The 16851-nt window shown below is 45.5% G+C and overlaps 1 protein-coding gene across 1 annotated transcript; it reads right to left on the bottom strand.

The window, feature by feature from the left end:
• Positions 1-1407: 1407 nt before the first annotated feature.
• Positions 1408-3872, bottom strand: LOC119860904 (galactose-3-O-sulfotransferase 2-like). Its single transcript, XM_038415102.1, is given in 5 exon segments — positions 1408-1659; positions 1662-2243; positions 3042-3223; positions 3226-3285; positions 3386-3872. Coding segments are annotated over 5 exon segments (1563 nt in total).
• Positions 3873-16851: the final 12979 nt, after the last annotated feature.

The following is a 16851-nucleotide window of genomic DNA, read 5'->3' as shown; positions in this document are numbered from 1 at the left end:
GATGAGGCCAAACAATCTTAGTGGCTTATTGAGGAAATGCACTCAAGCATAAGGATTATCCCAAGAACTATGTGAAACAGAAACCCCTCAGAGATAGCTCTATACAATGGGAACTGTTTGACCCAGGTCATAGCAAAAAAGCTTTCCAGCAAGTGGGAGGAAGATATAAAAGAGGAACAATGACAACAAGAGTGGCCCTCATTCTCCCTACAACACACCTGAAAACACCTGAGGAACAAAGACTGAAGTGTGACAAGTGATGGTCCCAGGCTAAGATCTTTAGCCTGTGTAAGAAAATCTTGGAAAGCCAAAGCAACTCGTGCCTTAAACAGGCTGGCAGATTCTTATCACTCAGGGTGAGAATTTGTTAATTTGTATCCTACCTATCTAGTGTGTTAAGCTCAGTCTGCAGTTTTTGTTTATTTACTAAAGTAATCTGCTTTGTTCTGTTTGCTATCCCTTTAACTACATAAAATTCACCTTTTGTACTTAATAAGCTTATTTCTTATTTATAATAAAACTCAGTTTATGTAATTTCTAACTGGGGGGTCAAGAAGTTGTGCACATCTCTCTTCACATTGAGGAAGAGGGTGGATTTTTATGAGCTTACACTGTGCAGATTTTTCTATACAGTGCAAGACAGTAATATTTTGAATTTATTTCCTAAAAGGGGTGTGCACGTGAGTGCTGGGGGAGTCCTCTCACACAGAGCTGATTTCAGTCTGTGCCTGCAGCAGGGTGTCGTCCTACCTGTGTGTGTGTGCAGCAGAAGGCCGGAGAGCCTAATTCAGCAAAGCCGGGAGAGGGAACCCTGGTTGGTTGAGAAAGAGAGGCTCAGTACATCAGATGGCACCCCAGAAGGGGGGTATAACCAGTCACAGTGTCTACCGGTTGTCTCGTCTGATGCTTTTTTGTTCAGTGTTCATACAGCACCGAGCACATTGATGGCCCTGGTCCCTGGCTGGGCTTCCTAGGAGCTACAGTACAAATAATTAATATGAAGAGTGTGCTCCAGAGCCAAAGATCTGTTATCTTGGTCTCTTCTGAGGCCTTGCTGCCCTGTGTGACTCCAAACTCCACAGAATATGTCTTCTACAGATCTACACTTTTTTTTACCTACTAGAATTTAAACAGTTTAGCTGAAATGACTCTGAGGCTGCAAAGCAGCTGCATCTGGGCTAGCAACCTGTCAGCTTCACTTCAGCCTGATGTAGATGGGTCAGGCTTTACCTTCCCCCTGCCTCACCAGCAAGAGGGATATGGATGGAGATAGAGACCCCTCTCTGGTATGGCTCCATGAGGTTCTGCTGGCTGAATTGCATTATGTTCTGCCCACCAATAGAGGTTTCAGGGGGAGACTAAGAGCAGTGGTGAGTGTTTGGGGCAGGCCGTTGTGCTTTTACTTTCTCAGCCCATTGTCCCGTTGTGTATCCTGGGTAGATGAGCTGGCTTGTAAATCCGCTGGGCCTTCTCTGGGAACTGTCTCCTGTACAGGGATCTGCTGTACTGCAGCTCAGGTGTCACCATGTGCTGGCACAGTCGCCCTGTCACCTCGTCCAGCCCTGGCTTCAGATTATAGCCTAGAATTATGGCCTTGCCATACTGCAGCGGTGCCAGTGACTTGTCTCTGAGCTTGTGGGGGCTTATGCTGCCCCTCCCCCTTGAAGGCAGGTCTTGGCCAGCTGCTTCCGCTTTTTCTGCAGCACCCTAACTTCCTGCTGCATGCGCTCCCAGCCCATGCTCCAGTCGATCCTCTGCCAGAAAGTCCTGTTGAAGTGTCTGTAGATTGCCCAGTCAAGCCTGTTCCAGCTCTTTATCTTCTCTGCTGTGCTCTCTGAAAGGGGTGACCTGGTGCTTCCCTCCCTGCTGTTGAGTGGGAAGGACACAACGCTGTCCAGGTCCCAGCACAGTGCCTCCTTCAGCAGCACCATGGACTCATCGAAGTACTCAGAAAGGAGGAGAAAGTTGAAGGCCTCCTCGATGTACCGCAGCATCAGCTGCATTTGCTTGGCAGAGAAATTGCCATTGTGGTTGAAGTCGAAAGCCATGAGGTTCTTGGCGTAGTGGCTGTCGGGGGCCGAGGAGTTATAAAACCTGGCTGGCTGGCTGAGAAATTCCTCCAGGCTCTGGGCACAGGAGAAGAGGGAGCTGCCTTTGTAGTAGGTGAAAGAAGACTCCATGAGGCGGATGGGGTTCTGCAGGATGGAGAAGTAGTCGGTGGAGCTTGGCATCACCCTCTGCACCTGGATGGGTGAGGGGAAGGGGGTGAAGAGAATGAGGGAAGTCTACTCTGCCAGTCTAATATATCCATGTGTCCTTTCCATGGGAGTCAGGTTAACACATCAGTTGAATTCACTGGTGAGTTAGAGAGTGTGGGCAGAGTAGCAAGTCCTACTCACCAGCTGCTTTGGAAGGGGCTTTACGGGCTGTAGGATGGGTGTTTAATAGCGATATGCCCAGATGCTCAGGATCAGTGCAGTGCTTGTGAAAGGGGCTCCAGGGTCAATGCTGGAGCCTGGAGTTCTCTATTTAGCCACAGAGTATGTACAAAATGGGCAGCAGCAATGGGAGCTCCCCCCACTCCTCTGCCGGCATGCCTTGACCTGCATTGGAAGGGTCATCTCTAGGGGCCAAAGGGTGAGTTTGCTTTCCATGCCCACTTAGCTCTGGTTCCAGCTGTGCTGGTGGATTGGACACACTTCTCCAAATGGCATCCACAATCCCAACTACTACCCGACTCAGCCACTGGCCCATGGGACGTGCCAGGAGACAAGTCTGTCCATCACTATAGCAACACAATGGTGTCAGGCTTGTTGACACTGGCTCAACAGCTAGGATGCAGTGTGTCCAGCTTCCAGATTAGGCCTGCTGGGAGACATTGCTGATGCTGAATAGCAGTGGGCAATTAAATATCACTGTAGCTTCCCTCTCAACATCCCTGCTCATTAGCCCAGAGGGGTGTCCTGGCCATCTCACTGCTAGCCTGCTGCTCTTCCTCCTCACTCATTTCCCTTCTGATGCCTTGAAGCTCTGTCCGTTACTTGTGCCTGCAGGAACCTCATGTGGTGGCACATAATGTTAAATGCTGAAGCATTGCCTAGGGTGAATCCCTCCACAGACTCTGCCAGGAAGTAGTGCAGGTAGCCCAGCTGGCTGGCACCATTGATGGGAAGGGCGAAGGTAAGGTGGTGTGTCTCACCAAAGCGGAACAGAATGTTCATGAGGTGCTTCTGGCGCTCTTGTGCACCTTCAGGAACACCACGTGGGTCTTGGGCTTGCAGGCTACTGTGCAAGAAGAGTTGGAGACAGCTGTCAGGCTGTGGGCAAGTGCATCTCCTCTAGCCCTGGGAACTGTGGTTTTGCTCTGAAGCAACTCTGTCCATACTCCATGATGCCACGTCATTTTGCTTCTCTGCCTTTGTGACCCAGTCTGGTGCTGGGGCAGCTGTTGTAGCAGGTGTGGAAGAGCTGCCCCTCCTGTGGCTGGGGGAGCCTGTGGCTTCTGCCAGGCTCTGGAATGACCCTGCAACCTTCTCAAATGGTGACCTTGAAGTTTGCTCCTTGGCAATGATCTCTGCTGCAGATTCTGGCTTCTTGATGAAGGGATCTGCTGCCTTAGTCATGGGCTTCCTGCTTGGAGGCGGGGTCATAGTTCTATCCATATGATCCCTTTTGGGTGCCCTTTCAGAGACCTGGGGCTGGGATTTCAGTCTCTTGGTTGTGTGAAGGATCCGCACATCCTTGCTGTCTTCTCCCTGACTCTTCTTCCAGACCCCATCTTGGCTGTCCAAGGTGCTGGCCTGGGTCTGGCTGAACGTCTGGCCCAGTTCTGTTATGTGCAGAATGCTTTCAGCAGACCTGGGCTTGGCCATGACTTTTTCTGCCTGTTTTGTGGGACACCACTTTCCAAAGGTTCAGGAAATCACTGGCCAGAGCTTGTCCCTTTCTCCTGCTGGAACAAGTTCTCATGGCCAGTGGTTTGCTGGAGGGAAAGTCGCTTGAGTTTCTGGTCATACCTGCAGTTGCTGTAAGAGGGAGAATGTTAGAACACATTAGAACATCGTGGGTGATCTTAAGAACATAAGAATGGCCATACTGGGTCAGACCAAAGATCCATCTAGACCAGTATCTTGTCTTCCGACAGTGGCCAATGCCAGGTGCCCTAGAGGGAATGAACAGAACAGGTAATCATCAAGTGATCCATTCCGTCGCCCATTCCCAGCCTCTGGCAAACAGAGGCTAGGGACACGATCCCTGCCCATCTTGGCTAATAGCCATTGATGGACCTTATCGTCCATGAATTTATCTAGTTCTTTTTTGAACCCTATTACAGTCTTGGCATTCACAACATCCTCTGGCAAGGAGTTTCACAGGTTGACATCCTACCAGTGGATCTTCCCATTAGTCCTCACCAGACTCCTATCTCTTTTAGTCCAGCAGAAGCCTCTCTGATGGGAAACCCAGATGTACATCACCTTCCCTGTCTTGCAACTGTTGACGTGTCCTATGCACACTGACAAGCTCCCACCTACCTAACTGTCCCTCAACACACAGCTTGCCAGTCTGACTCCAGCTGCCAAACCCTCCAACAGGCCAACTAATCCAGTCCAGCCTCTCCAGATTCTCTAACCTTCCAAGTCTCTTGGTGACCTCAACCTGAATATTAGGTAGAATGCTAAGGATTGCCAAGGGCTTGAGTGGCTCCTTGGTCTCTCCTGTTCTCTGCCTGTAGCACGTAAGTTTATCTTCTGAGGATGCAAATGATTTAGTTCAACCCAAGTGATTGCACTCAGCACAGGGATAACTGCGTGAAATGTAACAGCCTATGTTATAAAGGTAACACTATGATCAAAGGGTCCCTTTTGGCCTCGAAATCTATGACAACTATGAAATAAGTGTGCAGATCTATTACTATCAAGCCAGATCTAGCCTTCTAGGCTCAGCCTGAAGATCCAGATGTTATGATGCCTGGTTCCTGTCGTACCCTGATGACAAGTAGGGAATTGCTAGTTGGCTGTGGTATGAAGAATCTTGATGTTCCTAGAAACTGAGTGTGACTTGCTAGAGTTGGACACTATGGACATGACAATACTGGTAAGCTGAAACTGGTTGTCTCTAGGATGCTAGGGGGTGGATCCAAATGCATAAGCTGTCAATTAATTTTTTTTGTTTGGAAATTGCCTCCATAAATCATGATTTCCCCAAATTTATGCGACATTCTTGGTCTGTAGCTTGTTTACAAGTGGTTTGTTGCAAGTGTCTGATATTTGAGATTCAAGTAGATTCCACTGGACACATAGCTCAAATCACATGTTTCTGTTCCCTGGTTGGATAGGGGCCTCATAAGATCAGGTTTCCAGCAAAGCTTGGGATTGCAAAAAAAGATTCACTTTCTGCAAATGCTCTGCAATATTTGGTTAAGGGCCATCATTCTGGCAAACATTCCTGAGTCATTCTTTTCTTGGAAAAGGACACACAGGGGCACAGACACACCTGAAGTAAATCTGGTTGAAAATTGAAACAGAATAGAAAACATGTTTTGATTTTGATGTGTGGGGGTTGCTAGCATTTGGCCAACTCCAATTCTCAATCTGACTCCAGGGAGTTCTAAGGTGAACTTACTGGGTAGGTTGCAGATTCCCCACAATTTGAAGAGTAACACACAGGATGGTGATGAGGGTGAGGGAAATCCAGAGTCGTCCTACCTGACTGTCGTGCGTCAGTTTCAGTTTCCTGAAGGGAAACACATGCACCAGGTTTAATATAATCACTCTAACTTGGTAGTGTTTTACAATACATGCCCAGCTGTAAAAATGACAGTGCAAGGTGCAAGGCAGTGTGGAATAAGGACCAAAGAGAGACCTTTGTGTTCGTCTTCTTTAAACTGAAAGTCACACTTTTTACAAAAAGAAAAGGAGTACTTGTGGCACCTTAGAGACTAACAAATTTATTAGAGCATAAGCTTTCGTGAGCTACAGCTCACTTCATCGGATGCATTTGGTGGAAAAAACAGAGGAGAGATTTATATACACACACACAGAGAACATGAAACAATGGGTTTATCATACACACTGTAAGGAGAGTGATCACTTAAGATAAGTCATCACCAACAGCAGGGGTGGGAAGGAGGAAAACCTTTCATGGTGACAAGCAGGTAGGCTAATTCCAGCAGTTAACAAGAATATCAGAGGAACAGTGGGGGGTGGGGTGGGAGGGAGAAATACCATGAGGAAATAGTTTTACTTTGTGTAATGACTCATCCGTTCCCAGTCTCTATTCAAGCCCAAGTTAATTGTATCCAGTTTGCAAATTAATTCCAATTCAGCAGTCTCTCGTTGGAGTCTGTTTTTGAAGCTTTTTTGTTGAAGGATAGCCACTCTTAGGTCTGTGATCGAGTGACCAGAGAGATTGAAGTGTTCTCCAACTGGTTTTTGAATGTTATAATTCTTGACGTCTGATTTGTGTCCATTCATTCTTTTACGTAGAGACTGTCCAGTTTGGCCAATGTACATGGCAGAGGGGCATTGCTGGCACATGATGGCATATATCACATTGGTAGATGCGCAGGTGAACGAGCCTCTGATAGTGTGGCTGATGTGATTAGGCCCTATGATGGTATCCCCTGAATAGATGTGTGGACAGAGTTGGCAACGGGCTTTGTTGCAAGGATAGGTTCCTGGGTTAGTGGTTCTGTTGTGTGGTGTGTGGTTGCTGGTGAGTATTTGCTTCAGATTGGGGGGCTGTCTGTAAGCAAGGACTGGTCTGTCTCCCAAGATCTGAGAGAGCGATGGCTCGTCCTTCAGGATAGGTTGTAGATCCTTGATGATGCGTTGGAGAGGTTTTAGTTGGGGGCTGAAGGTGATGGCTAGTGGCGTTCTGTTGTTTTCTTTGTTGGGCCTGTCCTGTAGTAGGTGACTTCTGGGTACTCTTCTGGCTCTGTCAATCTGTTTCTTCACTTCAGCAGGTGGGTATTGTAGTTGTAGGAATGCATGATAGAGATCTTGTAGGTGTTTGTCTCTGTCTGAGGGGTTGGAGCAAATGCGGTTATATCGTAGCGCTTGGCTGTAGACAATGGATCGAGTGGTATGATCTGGATGAAAGCTAGAGGCATGTAGGTAGGAATAGCGGTCAGTAGGTTTCCGATATAGGGTGGTGGTTATGTGACCATCGCTTATTAGCACTGTAGTGTCCAGGAAGTGGATCTCTTGTGTGGACTGGTCCAGGCTGAGGTTGATGGTGGGATGGAAATTGTTGAAATCATGGTGGAATTCCTCAAGAGCTTCTTTTCCATGGGTCCAGATGATGAAGATGTCATCAATGTAGCGCAAGTAGAGTAGGGGCATTAGGGAACGAGAGCTGAGGAAGCGTTGTTCTAAGTCAGCCATAAAAATGTTGGCATACTGTGGGGCCATGCGGGTACCCATCGCAGTGCCGCTGATTTGAAGGTATACATTGTCACCAAATGTGAAAGAGTTATGGGTCAGGACAAAGTCACAAAGTTCTGCCACCAGGTTAGCCGTGACAGTATCGGGGATACTGTTCCTGACGGCTTGTAGTCCATCTTTGTGTGGAATGTTGGTGTAGAGGGCTTCTACATCCATAGTGGCTAGGATGGTGTTTTTAGGAAGATCACCAATGGACTGTAGTTTCCTCAGGAAATCGGTGGTGTCTCGAAGATAGCTGGGAGTGCTGGTAACGAAGGGCCTGAGGAGGGAGTCTACATAGCCAGACAATCCTGCTGTCAGGGTGCCAATGCCTGAGATGATGGGGCGTCCAGGATTTCCAGGTTTATGGATCTTGGGTAGCAGATAGAATACCCCAGGTCGGGGCTCCAGGGGTGTGTCTGTGCGGATTTGTTCTTGTGCTTTTTCAGGGAGTTTCTTGAGCAAATCCTTGCAACAAAGCCCGTTGCCAACTCTGTCCACATATCTATTCAGGGGATACCATCATAGGGCCTAATCACATCAGCCACACTATCAGAGGCTCCTTCACCTGCGCATCTACCAATGTGATATATGCCATCATGTGCCAGCAATGCCCCTCTGCCATGTACATTGGCCAAACTGGACAGTCTCTACGTAAAAGAATGAATGGACACAAATCAGACGTCAAGAATTATAACATTCAAAAACCAGTTGGAGAACACTTCAATCTCTCTGGTCACTCGATCACAGACCTAAGAGTGGCTATCCTTCAACAAAAAAGCTTCAAAAACAGACTCCAACGAGAGACTGCTGAATTGGAATTAATTTGCAAACTGGATACAATTAACTTAGGCTTGAATAGAGACTGGGAATGGATGAGTCATTACACAAAGTAAAACTATTTCCCCATGGTATTTCTCCCTCCCACCCCACCCCCCACTGTTCCTCTGATATTCTTGTTAACTGCTGGAATTAGCCTACCTGCTTGTCACCATGAAAGGTTTTCCTCCTTCCCCCCCCTGCTGTTGGTGATGACTTATCTTAAGTGATCACTCTCCTTACAGTGTGTATGATAAACCCATTGTTTCATGTTCTCTGTGTGTGTGTATATAAATCTCTCCTCTGTTTTTTCCACCAAATGCATCCGATGAAGTGAGCTGTAGCTCACGAAAGCTTATGCTCTAATAAATTTGTTAGTCTCTAAGGTGCCACAAGTACTCCTTTTCTTTTTGCAAATACAGACTAACACGGCTGCTACTCTGACACTTTTTACAAGGGTCCCTGTGGTATAATGGAAGGGGCACAGAGTCAGCCATGGCAATAATCCGTCTAGCTTGTAGCAGCCCAGCGGGAACTTCCAACTGTGGAACATTTTTAGCTAATTAAAGAGTAAACACATTTCTAGTAAACGCTAGAAATCCTATTTGCCAGGCTCTTCCATTTATCCCTTACCATGAGATTTTGCTCTGGAAAGTGATTTAATGAAATCACCTTTTCACTCAGACATATTCCCTGTGTGTATTCAAAGTAGAGCCACTGATTTTAGCAACAGAAACAGGCTTTCCCTACTTTTCATTCTTGCTAGCGGCCCAGAGCGCAAGCAGCTTATCTTATGGTATGTCTACACTGGCAAGTTTCTATGCCACAAGTTATACCACTTTTATTAAAATGCTGGAATTAAATGGCTGTTGCATATCCACACTATGTTCCTTGTGACGCTGGAGCACATCCACATTAGCAGCTCTTGCAATGGCAAAGACAGCAATGCATTGTGGTAGCTATCCCACTTACAACTGGCCACAGGGTGCTTTGGGAAGGGTTTGCAATGCTTCCTGGGGAAGGCACAACGTCACATGATGCAGGTTTCCCAATTCATTGTTCATGGGCATCCTACTACATTGCCAGCTTCTTTTCAACTGAAGTGGGAGAGGAGGGAAGAGTGTGTGACAGGGAGTGTGTGTATGGATGGAGAGGGGGGAACAGAGAGTGTGTCAGCATGCTGTCTTGTAAGTTCAGACAGTGGCAGAAAGCAACCAGCCCTGAGGCAGGGGAGAGGGAAACCCCGACATCAGCCCCCGCCTCCCTCCCCGGGCTTTGAAAGGGGAGGGGCGCATGTCTCTAGGGCTGCTGAGTTCAAAACAATGAACAGAGCAGTCACTTGAGGCATTATGGGACAGCTCTGGAGGCCAATTACAGCACGGAAAGCGATCAAGTGTTTACATTGACAATAGAGTGCTGAAGCCTCTGCGCAAATAGCCTGACGACTCTCGTCAAGGATTTTTTTTTTTTTTTGCAGTGCTGCAACTGAGGAGTTTCTGAGTAGTAGCCATGTTAGTCGGTATTCGCAAAAAGAAAAGGAGTACTTGTGGCACCTTAGAGACTAACAAATTTATTTGAGCATAAGCTTTTGTAAGCTACAGCTGAATTGGAATTAATTTGCAAACTGGATACAATTAATTTAGGTTTGAATAGAGACTGGGAGTGGATGAGTCATTATACAAAGTAAAACTATTTCCCCAGGTTATTTCTCCCCCCCACCCCACCCCCACTGTTCCTCAGATGTTCTTGTTAACTGCTGGAAATGGCCCACCTTGCTTGTCACCATGAAAAGTTTTCTTCCTTCCCCCCTGCTCCTGCTGGTGATGGCTCATCTTAAGTGATCACTCTCCTTACAGTGTGTATGATAAAACCCATTGTTCCATGGTCTCTGTGTGTGTATCAATCTCCCCTCTGTATTTTCCACCGAATGCATCCGATGAAGTGAGCTGTAGCTCACGAAAGCTTATGCTCAAATAAATTTGTTAGTCTCTAAGGTGCCACAAGTACTCCTTTTCTTTTTGAGGAGTTTCTGTGCACAAGGTGGCTTGGCAGTGTGTACACGTCTGCAGTTTGAGTGCAAAAAGCGCTTTACTGCGCAGAAACTTGCCACTGTAGATCTGTTTGCTATGCTCAATCATTTATACTTGTCAAACCCAGCAGTGACAAGTGATAGCTGCACAGGTGTCAGGGATGGCCACATTTGCCTTGCAGAACCTTAGAGGTGGTGATGCATGAGATGCAAGGAGCCCAGGATGACGAGATCTCAGGCTCTCTTGCTTTAGCCCTGGTCTGAACTGTCCTCAGACCCAGGCATGAGACGCACAGATCTGGCAGGGCTGTTCTGTGGGGGGGTGGGGAGGGGCTATGTACGTTGGTAGAAGTAGCATTCTTCAAATGAGAAGTTAACTTGAGAAGTCCCTATACCTGATTTTATCTCATTGCTAATTAATAATAATAATAGTTAATAATCTGGAGTTGTCATCAGCTCCTTTCTTGAGAGTTTGCTTTACTTGACCTACAGTTCTTGTTAAACTTCATCCCGTCCAAACCTTCACCTTCAGAGTGGAGACAGCTGCTGCCCTGGTAAAATAGTTACTTTGTTCCCCAGCTGTATCCCATTAATCAAACAATGCAGAAGTGTTAATACACCAAGACAAATTAACTGTGTGATGAGCAAATATTTATTGATACGCTACTGCTTGTCTATTCCTCAATCACTGCCTCTGCTTTTCAGCCCACAATGACTCATACTTATGTATTGAGAAACTTGCCAAAATTGCCTTGGTGGCTGTCAAGATTCCTTCCCCACTCTGAACTCCAGGGTATAGATGTGGGGACCTGCATGAAAACCTCCTAAGCTTACTTCTACCAGCTTAGGTTAAAACTTCCCCAAGGTACAAACTATTTTACCCTTTGCCCTTGGACTTCCACTGCCACCACCAAATGTTTGACTGGTTACTGGGAAAGCGTTGTTTGGAAACATCTTTCCCCCCCAAATCCTTATTAAAACATTGCACCCCCCTGCCTGGGGAAGGCTTGATAAAAATCCTCGCCAATTTGCATAGGTGAACACAGACCCAAACCCTTGGATCTTAAGAACAATGAAAAAGCATTCAGTTTCTTACAAGAAGAATTTTAATATAAGAAAAGGTAAAAAGAATCACCTTTGTAAAATCAGGATGGTAAACAGGGTAATTAGATTCAAAACATAGAGAATCCCTCTAGGCAAAACCTTAAGTTACAAAAAGACACAAAGACAGGAATATCCATTCTATTCAGCACAGCTTATTTCCTCAGCCATTTAAAGAAATCATAATCTAACGCATATCTAGCTAGATTACTTACTAAATTCTAAGACTCCATTCCTGTTCTGTCCCCGGCAAAAGCATCACACAGACAGACATAGACCCTTTGTTCTCCCCCCTACCCCCTCCAGCTTTGAAAGTATCTTGTCTCCTCATTGGTCATTGTGGTTAGGTGCCAGCGAGGTTATCCTAGCTTCTTAACCCTTTATAGGTGAAAGGGTTTTTCCTCTGGCCAGGAGGGATTTTAAAGGTGTTTACCCTTCCCTTTATATTTATGACAGTGGCAGAGGCTTATTTAATTAATGACAGGGGACAAATATTCTGTACTCCAGGGAATGAGATGCAGTTTCTCATGGAATTAATTGGACTAATTTCCTCATCTAGGGTGATTTTAACAGAATTTAAACTGCTTTCTCACTCATTTGTCAACAAATCACAAAAACAGGGCTGCCTCCCCTGAAGGTTAGGAAGAACATAACACCTCCAGTGATATCATGGCCCCATTGAAGACAATAGCAAAACTCCCATTGACTTCAGTGGGGCCATGTGATCTTCTCTTGTGGATGTTGGTGTGGTAGAGGTTCCCCTGGATGGTGTATTCACCCTGAAATAGGCTGGGTAGATAAACTTTGAATCAATTGTGTGGGTCTGAATCTAGACTCAAAGGGAGTAAAAAACCCAGAGTGTTATCTTCTTATTCTATGTACTGCAGCAGCATCTCTGGATCCCGACCAGAGCCTGTCATGCCAGAAGCTAGACAGAGAGCAAAATTGTCCCTGCCTGAAAGAGCGAACATTCTAAATGAGGGGAGAGAAACAGAGGAGAGGACCAGGTACCAGTGCATAGTAATAAACAGCAGTCTCCCTTTCCATATATGAAACCTTCTGTTTCATAAGAAAGGCCACACTGGGTCAGACCAATGGTCCATTAAGCCCAGTATCCTATTTTCTGACAATGCCTGGCACCAGATGCTTCAGAGGGAATGAACAGAACTGGGCAATTAGAGTGATCCATCCTCTGCCGTACAGTCCCAGCCTCTAGCAGTCAGAGGCTTAGGGAAACCCATAGCATGGGCTTGCATCTCTGACCATCTTTGCTAATAGCCATTGATGGACCTATCCTCCATGAACTGATCTAACTCTCTTTTGAACCCAGTTACACTTTCGACCTTCTCAAAATCTCCTGGAAACGAGTTCTACAGGTTGATTCTGCCTTCTGTGAAGAAATACTTCCTTATATATTTTTTTAAACCTCTGCCTCTTAATTTCATTGGGTGACCCCTGGTTCTTGTATTATGTGAAGGGGGGAAAGTACTTCCTTATTCACTTTCTCTACACCAGTCATGATTTTATAGACTTCTATCATATCCCCCCACTTTGTCATCAATTTTCCAAGCTGAAGAGTCCCAGCCTTTAATCTCTGTTCATATAAAGCTGTTCCAGACCCCTGATTCTTTTTGTTGCATTTCTCTCCACTTTTTCCATTTCTAATATATCCTTTTTGAGACAGGGTGACCAGAGTTGCATGCAGTATTCAAGGTGCAGGAGTGCCATGGATTTATATAATGGCATTATGATATTTACTCTTATTATCTATCCTTTTCCTAATGGACACTAATATTCTGTTCGCTTTTTTGACTGACACTGCGTATTGAGCTGAAGTTTTCAGAGAACTATCCACAGTGACTCCAAGATTTTTCTTGAGTGGTAACTGCTAATTTAAACCCCATCGTTTTTTATGTGTAATTGGGATTGTTTTCCAATGTGCATTGCTTTGCATTTATCAACAGTGATTTTCATCTGTCACTTTCCCCCCAATAACCCCATTTCGTGAGATCCCTTTGTAACTCTTTGCAGTCAGCTTTGGACTTAATGATCTTGAGTAGTTTTGTGTCATCTGCAAACTTTGCCACCTGGCTGTTCATTCCTTTTCCCCACTCATTTATGAATGTGTTGAACAGCCCTAGTCCCAGTAAAATGGGAACAGAATTAGTTGTTACCCCATTGGAAAACAGGGAACATGAGTATGGCCACAGAAATGAGTATGGCAAGCGGGCATATTTGCTGAGTACCACAGCTGGCTGTGCGTCTCCTTCCAATTCCAACATGAAGGAGGGAACACACACTTGCGATTAGGGAGCTCTGTGCTTAAAAAGTAGTTTTAAAGCAGGCAGAAGCAATACAGGCTACTGCCCGACTTGCCCCAGTGAGCTCACTTCTGCCATTCCTCCTTTGCAGCCCTGGGGCTTCCTTAGAGCGATTGTTCCTGCCAACAGAGATGAGAAATGCTACTTCATGTTCTAGTGAAGCTTCAATGCTCTCATCAGTTTGAATTTCCTCAATATTCCTGAAGAACATGTCTGCTGCTTCCTAATGAGTTCCACTGATACTCAACACTCAAGTCTTTACATAGCACCTTAGGTACACAAGTGGACCATACAAGAGACAGGTGGACACAGCATCAATAAAATGGAACAGGATTTATTTCAAAGGTATAAAATCAAATACACTTACGTGATCAGGTGCCTTTTGGATTTCAGCGTCGTGTGCTGAGGCATTCGCAAGAGCACCGACTCCTACTGTGAGTAGTGTGTGGAGTGCTTTGAGATGTGAACTGTGTAAAGCAAATATATTTTGCCTTTTTCTGAGAGGCTGCTCCAAAGAGCCCCTCCCAGCTATTCTCTCAGGCAGTGAGCATGGAGCCTACTTTCCAGAGCATGCACTGTACCTGAATGGTTCTCGCTGCCAGCAACCCAGAGACTGCTCTGGCTTAGCACCTTTTCAACTGAAAGGCAAATAATATTTGGGTTTGCACAGTTGGGCTGTTTTGCATCAAGTGTCCTTGCAAACTGTTTACTTTCTGTGCATCTAGTACCCTGCGGGGAAGGTAGCTGTGCCATGCGGATTCATGGTTCTCACTGCCATGGTTGCATATGCTGGAAATGATTTTATGTGGCTTTGCTCGGACATCTCGGTTACTTTACTCTGCAGTTGTGCTTACAAGGGAGGGTTCAATCGTGCCCCTTCTCTTCCATCTCCAGGGTGGTTGCCTGGGGCCTTGTCTCTCTCTATAACTGCATCCTAATAGTTGGCCATTCAGTCTTCATGGTTGCTACCATGTGCGCCTAAGCTCAGTCATAGCGGCTTCCAGGGCTATGCACTGGCCAGGTATTGTATCAACCAGACAAGGTACTAATAAGCTTCAACAGGACTTTATTTTCAAAGTGGAAACCTCTTTACCAAGCTGCTGCTGCACCCTCTGTAGCTTTCTCCCAGCCTCTCAACTCCTCTTCCCTCCTTCCTGTTTCCTGTCCGTTCAGTTTCCCAACAGCCAGTGCTCCCAATTCTAATAATTACAAGCAACATCTAAACACCACATTCCCTCCTCTCTTAAGAAACTCTCCCTATTAAAATAAAAGTTATTGTTCTAACCATAGGAACAAATATGAAACGACACTATACTTTTGGCAGAAATATTACACTAAAAACACTGTAGATACTACATAACATAATCTCTAGTCCAGACAGGTGGTTGTCTGGGTCTGACAGGCTGTCTCTCAAGCCCCGGTTCCAGTGCAATGTCTTGTTGTGTTGGTACTACAGTGAAGTCATCCAATGTAGACTGGGTGTTGGCATAATCTCCTCTAGATGCATAGGCAGGTGCAAGATAAGAAGCATTCCATACCCCCCCATCAGAAAGCTGATAGGTGTAAGTTCCCTTCTTCTCTATGATTTTAAGAGGAGCTGTGAATTTATGGTCCCCTTTGCATAAAATTCCAGGTTTTCGTATTCTAATGAAGGACCACACTCAAACTTTGGTTCCTTAGCACCCCGCCGCTTGTCTGTGAAAGCCTTATACTTTGCTTTGTTCTGTTCAACAGTTTTTCTCATATCATCCTCGTTTGGGCATCAGGTAATGCCTTTAACAATCCAGCAATGTTCAGTTTAGTATTCATCTGTTTCCCATGCAGTAACTCTGTGGGTGATCTTTGTGTTGTGGCATGTCATGTAGCCCGGTATGCTTGCATGAAATCAGTAGTGAAGGGTATCTACAATCGCCCTTCCAGTTTAGCCGTTTGCAAACTCTCTTTCAAACTTCTGTTAAATCATTCGATTTCCCCATTGGCTTAAGGGTAATATAGGGATGGGACCTTCTGTGTAAAATGTTCCTCTGTGATAGAAAAGTTTCAAACTCCAGGGAAGTAAATTGACTACCATTATCTGAAACCAGTTCTTTGGGGTTACCTTCCCTCCTCTTCAAAAACTGAAGAGAGGAATTTAATTATGGAGCAGAAGAGATTTGCAATATAAATGCTACCTCAGGCCATTTACCGAAATAGTCTATTAAAGTGATGGCATAACGGCAATCAATTAGAGCAATATCAAAGGGTCCTACAATGTCAATCGCCACTTTTTCCCGTGCAGATTCAGGAAGAGGAACAGGCTGTAATGGAAAGGTACATGTCACTGCTGTCTTATCATGCATTTGACAAGTGAAACAGGATTTTATGAGTGTTTCAGTTTGAGAGTCCATCCCTGGCCACCAATACAGATCCTGTAGTCGTTGTTTGGATCTGACAATTCCTTGATGAGTATCGTGGGTCAGGTGTATGAGTTTTTACTGGTTTCAGAGTAGCAGCCGTGTTAGTCTGTATTCGCAAAAAGAAAAGGAGTTCTTGTGGCACCTTAGAGACTAACAAATTTATTAGAGCATAAGCTTTCGTGAGCTACAGCTCACTTCATCGGATGCATTTGGTGGAAAAAACAGGAGAGATTTATATACACACACACACAGAGAACATGAAACAATGGGTTTATCATACACACTGTAAGGAGAGTGATCACTTAAGATAAGCCATCACCAGCAGCAGGGAGGGGAAAGGAGGAAAACCTTTCATGGTGACAAGCAAGGTAGGCTAATTCCAGCAGTTAACAAGAATATCAGAGGAACAGTGGGGGGTGGGGTGGGAGGGAGAAATACCATGAGGAAATAGTTTTACTTTGTGTAATGACTCATCCATTCCCAGTCTCTATTCAAGCCTAAGTTAATTGTATCCAGTTTGCAAATTAATTCCAATTCAGCAGTCTCTCGTTGGAGTCTGTTTTTGAAGCTTTTTTGTTGAAGGATAGCCACTCTTAGGTCTGTGATCGAGTGACCAGAGAGATTGAAGTTTTCTTCAACTGGTTTTTGAATGTTATAATTCTTGACGTCTGATTTGTGTCCATTCATTCTTTTACGTAGAGACTGTCCAGTTTGGCCAATGTACATGGCAGAGGGGCATTGCTGGCACATGATGGCATATA

The sequence above is a fragment of the Dermochelys coriacea genome, chromosome 9, assembly GCF_009764565.3.
Source record: "Dermochelys coriacea isolate rDerCor1 chromosome 9, rDerCor1.pri.v4, whole genome shotgun sequence".
Lineage (NCBI taxonomy): Eukaryota > Metazoa > Chordata > Testudines > Dermochelyidae > Dermochelys > Dermochelys coriacea.
This window is presented reverse-complemented; position numbering and strand designations above follow the sequence as displayed.